This window comes from Salvelinus alpinus, chromosome 26 (assembly GCF_045679555.1).
Source record: "Salvelinus alpinus chromosome 26, SLU_Salpinus.1, whole genome shotgun sequence".
NCBI classification, from domain to species: Eukaryota; Metazoa; Chordata; class Actinopteri; order Salmoniformes; family Salmonidae; genus Salvelinus; species Salvelinus alpinus.
In genome coordinates this window covers 25767883-25774952 of record NC_092111.1, presented here as the reverse complement: position 1 = coordinate 25774952, position 7070 = coordinate 25767883, and the positions used below count along the sequence as shown (strand labels likewise).

The 7070-nt window shown below is 45.8% G+C and overlaps 1 protein-coding gene across 1 annotated transcript; it reads left to right on the top strand.

The window, feature by feature from the left end:
• Positions 1-759: 759 nt before the first annotated feature.
• On the top strand, positions 760-6660 carry mrpl3 (mitochondrial ribosomal protein L3). The gene is made up of 11 exons (XM_071368507.1): positions 760-1042; positions 1571-1654; positions 1750-1841; positions 1931-2022; positions 2102-2200; positions 2307-2406; positions 5007-5067; positions 5568-5679; positions 5822-5899; positions 6102-6179; positions 6337-6660. The coding sequence occupies exons 1-11, from the start codon at positions 957-959 to the stop codon at positions 6481-6483; spliced, it is 1029 nt and encodes a 342-aa protein (XP_071224608.1). The 5' UTR covers positions 760-956; the 3' UTR covers positions 6484-6660.
• The last annotated feature ends 410 nt before the right edge of the window (positions 6661-7070 follow it).

The window sequence follows — 7070 nt, the reverse complement described above, 5'->3', positions numbered from 1 at the left end:
TACGGAGCGTTGCGTCGTGATTGGCTCAGTGTTCTGTCACTCATAGGGACACTACGTCACCAACAAGTCTAAGGGTAGAGCTAGAAAATTCAAGCCCCGTGGGTGCTGCCATAGAGTTACATTACAAGTTAAATCATAGTTTCAAAATCTTAGCTAGCAGTCGTCATCATGAATCAAGTCGACATTCTACTGGCCAATCCTTGTCATATGAAGATAAATAATGGAGCTAAATTATAGATAAAACGTATCGGTGCTCATCGGCCATTGGACATAAACATTACATGACAAGTTGGAAAAATCACAAATTCAACAATGAGTGGTTGGAAGGAATCAGTGGCTAACTGCAAGCATTGCAAAGCAATCATTAGTCTGCTATTCAATGGAGTGGCTGTGTGGTCCCAAGTCTATGATTAAGGGTCTCTTTTCCTAGTTTAAAATAAACATAAACATTCAACATTGGCCATGCTGTCAATGAAGCATGATTTGCGCATTGCTCAAAACAACTGTTAACTCGGAAATGCAAAATCTGAGTTCTTTAGTGAGTTCAAGACAACTGGGAACTTGGAATAAACGAGCTACGACTGGGAAAATACGTTTTGAACTTTCATCCAACTCGGAATTGTACATTCGGAACGTGGGCCTCTTTCTAGAACTACGACCTGAAGATCACTGACGTCATCATGATTATACCTTTTTTTCCTTAGTTCCCAGTTGTTTAAATTGTTCTCCATAATATTAATTTGAAGACACTGAATCAGTCCAATCGATGAAGCGGAACTACATTTCCGAGCACCTGCGGAATTATTTCCGAGCCGTACCGGAAACCCTCAGGGTGACATTTCACAGCAGAGCACAGGCGTGAAGTCGTGGGATTGCTGCTAAATTGAAGCATTTTTCCACATTGGAGTTTAAGTTTTTGTCGGTAACGTTAGCCTCGTGAGTGGAATAATAACAGAATGGCCGCGTGGACCTGCCGAGTTCTTCTCTACAGAGGAGCACGTGTGCTAGCGGGACGAACCGGAGCGGTAGCAGCAGCCGACAGGTAACGTTGACACACTACAGTAGCTAGCTAACGTTACCTGTAGGCTCTACTTTAGCTAACGATACGGTAGTTGTTGTGAAAGGTAGTTAGTTAGCACTGCAGTTTTGGTGAAAGACGGCTAACTAGCTGGCTACTAGCAACTGTAGTTTGTCAGTTAACGTTAGTTAGCTAACTTTGTAGTTCTAGATAACGTTAGTAAGTAAGTTACTGTAACTTAGGTTTGGGACTCAGCATCGGGACTCCCAATGTTGTGTCCCAAAGCTAAATAGTCAGCTGATGTGACAGCCAACAGAGCCGCTGCCTACGGAATCCCAAGTGAAAGGGTTAGCTAACTAACGTTAACTCAAATTACTTAAATTAACGTTAGCTACCTCGGAAGTAGTTTATAGACAGATCTGCTTTGGGGTTATCAAGCTAACGTTACCTAGCTATCCAACTGCTATATCTTACACCGTTCTAACCCAAAACCAATAAAAGTCTATGCGCCCCGGCTGTATCATACCTAATCATCTCTTTCTCTGTCTACAGCTGTCTCTTTCAGAGTGTTCGGGCAGTGAAGACCACAACATGGTGGGAGGAGCATCTGACAGAGGATAATAAATCATATATGAGGTTGGTCATGTGTGTTTATTCCACCAATACACCGGAAGTACTGTAAAATATATGTAATAAGTATTGAATGAATTGCGTTCTTGCATATTTTCCAGGAAGAGTCTGGGAGAGGAGTATAATCGACAGATAGCTGCTAAGCTCCACCCACTGAAGGATGAGCCCTGGCCCAGACAAGAATGGACAAAGGGTGTGTGTGTTTACTGTGTGGTGTGTGATGGTTATTGGTTTTCATTTGTGCTTGGGTGGGTGGGAGTATTAATGCGTGTATTAATCCAGAGAGTCGGCGAGTAGGGCTGGTTGCAGTGAAGTTGGGCATGGCCCCAGTCTGGACCAAAACAGGAGAGAGACACGTGGTGACCATGCTGCAGGTAACACGCATGACACCACACGGTCACAATCTCACACACACAATCAAACAAAAGTCACAGGTGGTGGTGTGTGTTGTAGGTGCAGGATTGCCATGTGTTGAATTACCTGTCTAAAGAGGAGTACGATGGACACACTGCTGCCCTAGTGGTGGGAGGGAAGAACGCATCGCCCTTCTACGTAAGTTCGAAGGCACACTGTTTAAAGCCATAGTGTATAAAGTAGTTAATTTACCCTTTCCCCTCTTACTCTGTCACCCTCTCTCTCTCTCTCTCCCACCCTGTAGAAGACAGATGAAGAGATGGAGATGTTTAGGTTGGCTGGAGTTCCTCCTAAACAGAAAGTCACCACCTTTAAAGTCTCTGACAATGCTATCATCAAACCAGGTATATACACGCACACCACCATCATCAAACCAGGTATATACACACACACCACCATCATCAAACCAGGTATATACACACACACACCACCATCATCAAACCAGGTATATACACACACACCACCATCATCAAACCAGGTATATACAGTGGGGCAAAAAAGTATTTAGTCAGCCACCAATTGTGCCAGTTCTCCCACTTAAAAAGATGAGAGAGGCCTGTAATTTTCATCATAGGTACACTTCAACTATGACAGACTAAATGAGGGGAAAAAATCCAGAAAATCACATTGTAGGGTTTTTAATGAATTTATTTGCAAATTATGGTGGAAAATAAGTATTTGGTCACCTACAAACAAGCAAGATTTCTGGCTCTCACAGACCTGTAACTTCTTCTTTAAGAGGCTCCTCTGTCCTCCACTCGTTACCTGTATTAATGGCACCTGTTTGAACTTGTTATCAGTATAAAAGACACCTGTCCACAACCTCAAACAGTCACACTCCAAACTCCACTATGGCCAAGACCAAAGAGCTGTCAAAGGACACCAGAAACAAAATTGTAGACCTGCACCAGGCTGGGAAGACTGAATCTGCAATAGGTAAGCAGCTTGGTTTGAAGAAATCAACTGTGGGAGCAATTATTAGGAAATGGAAGACATACAAGACCACTGATAATCTCCCTCGATCTGGGGCTCCACGCAAGATCTCACCCCGTGGGGTCAAAATTATCACAAGAACGGTGAGCAAAAATCCCAGAACCACACGGGGGGACCTAGTGAATGACCTGCAGAGAGCTGGGACCAAAGTAACAAAGCCTACCATCAGTAACACACTACGCCGCCAGGGACTCAAATCCTGCAGTGCCAGACGTGTCCCCCCGCTTAAGCCAGTACATGTCCAGGCCCGTCTGAAGTTTGCTAGAGAGCATTTGGATGATCCAGAAGAAGATTGGGAGAATGTCATATGGTCAGATGAAACCAAAATAGAACTTTTTGGTAAAAACTCAACTCGTCGTGTTTGGAGGACAAAGAATGCTGAGTTGCATCCAAAGAACACCATACCTACTGTGAGGCATGGGGGTGGAAACATCATGCTTTGGGGCTGTTTTTCTGCAAAGGGACCAGGACGACTGATCCGTGTAAAGGAAAGAATGAATGGGGCCATGTATCGTGAGATTTTGAGTGAAAACCTTCTTCCATCAGCAAGGGCATTGAAGATGAAACGTGGCTGGGTCTTTCAGCATGACAATGATCCCGAACACACCGCCCGGGCAACGAAGGAGTGGCTTCATAAGAAGCATTTCAAGGTCCTGGAGTGGCCTAGCCAGTCTCCAGATCTCAACCCCATAGAAAATCTTTGGAGGGAGTTGAAAGTCCGTGTTGCCCAGCAACAGCCCCAAAACATCACTGCTCTAGAGGAGATCTGCATGGAGGAATGGGCCAAAATACCAGCAACAGTGTGTGAAAACCTTGTGAAGACTTACAGAAAACGTTTGACCTCTGTCATTGCCAACAAAGGGTATATAACAAAGTATTGAGAAACTTTTGTTATTGACCAAATACTTATTTTCCACCATAATTTGCAAATAAATTCATAAAAAATCCTACAATGTGATTTTCTGGATTTTTTTTCTCTCTCATTTTGTCTGTCAGTTGAAGTGTACCTATGATGAAAATTACAGGCCTCTCATCTTTTTAAGTGGGAGAATTTGCACAATTGGTGGCTGACTAAATACTTTTTTGCCCCACTGTACACACACACCACCATCATCAAACCAGGTATACACACGCGCCACCATCATCAAACCAGGTATACACACGCGCCACCATCATCAAACCAGGTATACACACGCGCCACCATCATCAAACCAGGTATACACAAGCGCCACCATCATCAAACCAGGTATACACACGCGCCACCATCATCAAACCAGGTATACACACGCGCCACCATCATCAAACCAGGTGTATATACACACGCGCCACCATCATCAAACCAGGTGTATATACACACGCGTCACCATCATCAAACCAGGTGTATATACACACGCGTCACCATCATCAAACCAGGTGTATATACACACGCGCCACCATCATCAAACCAGGTGTATATACACACGCGTCACCATCATCAAACCAGGTATACACACGCGCCACCATCATCAAACCAGGTATACACACGCGCCACCATCATCAAACCAGGTGTATATACACACGCGCCACCATCATCAAACCAGGTACACGCGCGCGCCACCATCATCAAACCAGGTACACACACACGCGCGCCACCATCATCAAACCAGGTATACACACGCGCCACCATCATCAAACCAGGTACACACACACACACACGCGCGCGCCACCATCATCAAACCAGGTACACACCATAGGAAGCTGGTGAGTGGAGGATGGCTCATAATGATGCCAGGAATATATGGAAAACTTGTTTGATACAATTCTTCATGCCGCTTGTGGTCCACTCACACCATATACACACACAGACTATACGAAAAAAACCACACACATAAGCACACTGCCATCAACAAACTAGGTACTGAATCCAACTACACTGTTAAACCCTATCCCTCTGTGTGTGTCTCCACTCAAGGCACTCCTCTCTATGCAGCACACTTCCGTCCAGGACAATATGTAGATGTCACAGCCAAAACGTGAGTTATGTCTCCACGCCCTCATCTCTGTCTGGCTGGCTCCACGCCCTCATTGCTCTGTCTGTCTGTCTCCCTGCCCTCTCCTCTGTCTGGCTGGCTCCACGCCCTCATTGCTCTGTCTGTCTCCCTGCCCTCATCTCTGTCTGGCTGGCTCCACGCCCTCATTGCTCTGTCTGGCTGGCTCCACGCCCTCATCTCTGTCTGGCTGGCTCCACGCCCTCATCTCTGTCTGGCTGGCTCCACGCCCTCATCTCTGTCTGGCTGGCTCCACGCCCTCATTGCTCTGTCTGGCTGGCTCCACGCCCTCATTGCTCTGTCTGGCTGGCTCCACGCCCTCATTGCTCTGTCTGGCTGGCTCCACGCCCTCATCTCTGTCTGGCTGGCTCCACGCCCTCATCTCTCTGTCTTTGTCTCTTTGTCTTTCTGTCTATTTCTGGAGAATTGTTCCATTTCTGTGTTCTAGAATTCTTCTTTGTTCTCAAGTGTGTGTGTGTGTGTAGTATTGGTAAGGGTTTTCAGGGGGTGATGAAGCGGTATGGGTTTAAAGGCCAGCCAGCGTCTCATGGCCAGACCAAAACACACCGCAGACCTGGAGCCTCGGGACCTGGAGGGGTAAGACACACACCATTGTTGACTGTTTAAACATTTGGGGAAAAATCAATACATCTAAATATGTAACATCTCATTCACACACACACACACACACACTAAAAACACTACTTACACACACTCGGACTAAACTGTGTCTCTTTAGGATCCAGCCAAAGTCTTCAAAGGGAAAAAGATGCCAGGCATGATGGGAAATGTGTTTGACACTGCCCACGGCCTAAAGGTATGCACCCCCACCCCACACACACATTCACTGAGTCCATGTAAGCACCTTCATGGATAATCAGAGGAGTGTGAAAAACAGCTTGTAGTCCCATTCTGAGTGCTTGCCTAAACCCTTTAGGTTGCTATCTTACTGGTCCACAACACCCAAAGCAATATCTTGCACCAACGTCTGACTCCTCTCTCTCTCTCTTTCTCTCTAGGTATGGAGAGTTAACACCAGGTATAATGTTATCTATGTTCATGGCTCCGTTCCTGGCCACAAGAACTGCTTACTAAAGGTACGACATACACACGCATTTGTCCATCACAGCCAGACTTACCATGCTCCTCCATGCACTTCTATTGGTCTGGCAGATACAGTTACTGACCTTTTTGTTTATCCAGTCACATGGTTTTATAAAGTTACTAAAATGTTTGTCCAATCATATGGTTTAGGTGAGGGACACTAACCTACCAACTTATGTGGAGAAGAACATCAACCCTCCGTTTCCAACGTTCTTCTGTGAGGAGGACGAACAGCTGCCTGAAGACCTGTACGATGAAGACCTGTTCATACACACACAGCCCTCACTCACACTCTAACACACACACAGAGCCCTAACTCTTACACACAGACATACACACAATCTCATATCAATTTTATGGTGACCAACTGTGACATGTAGGGTTAACAGTGAAATATTTAACTATTTTCTAGCCACACCCCTCTGTAGTCATGATGTCATTGTGTCTGGGACATTAAACATCCTTTCCTGGAAATACGTCTCCTTTTTGTTAATTATCTTCTCTCTCTTTTTCCTCTCGGTCTCTCCCTTGCTCTTTCACTCTAATGACCAGAGTTCAGTCACTTCTGTTTCCAAAACCGTGGTAAACAGAGGAGTGATGTAAGGGTCCCCCAGAGGGACAAACTGAACCGAAGAGTCAGGCGAGAGAAAGGGAGATGGAGGGAGGGTCGGGAAGCTGACAGGTGGAGAGAGGCAGGAGGGAGAAGATTGGAGAGAGGGAGGGCTGCAGAATCACAAAGGCTGACATTTGTGTGAGGGAATGGGGATAAATGGGAGGAGGGTGACAGGCAGGGAGCAAGAGACGAAGAGAGGGGTATAAATCAGGACATTGTTGCAGCAGAACCGCTGAGAGATATGCATAGATAATATGGGGGGTTAGTGGCT

What these genes read in the sequence shown, in the direction of transcription:
- mrpl3 (XM_071368507.1), top strand. Translation starts at nt 957, where the DNA reads ATGGCCGCGTGGACCTGCCGAGTTCTTCTCTACAGAGGAGCACGTGTG. An exon ending in GCGGTAGCAGCAGCCGACAG is followed by an intron (nt 1,043 to 1,570) that starts GTAACGTTGACA and finishes CTCTGTCTACAG; the next exon opens with CTGTCTCTTTCAGAGTGTTC. An exon ending in AGAACGCATCGCCCTTCTAC is followed by an intron (nt 2,201 to 2,306) that starts GTAAGTTCGAAG and finishes CCCACCCTGTAG; the next exon opens with AAGACAGATGAAGAGATGGA.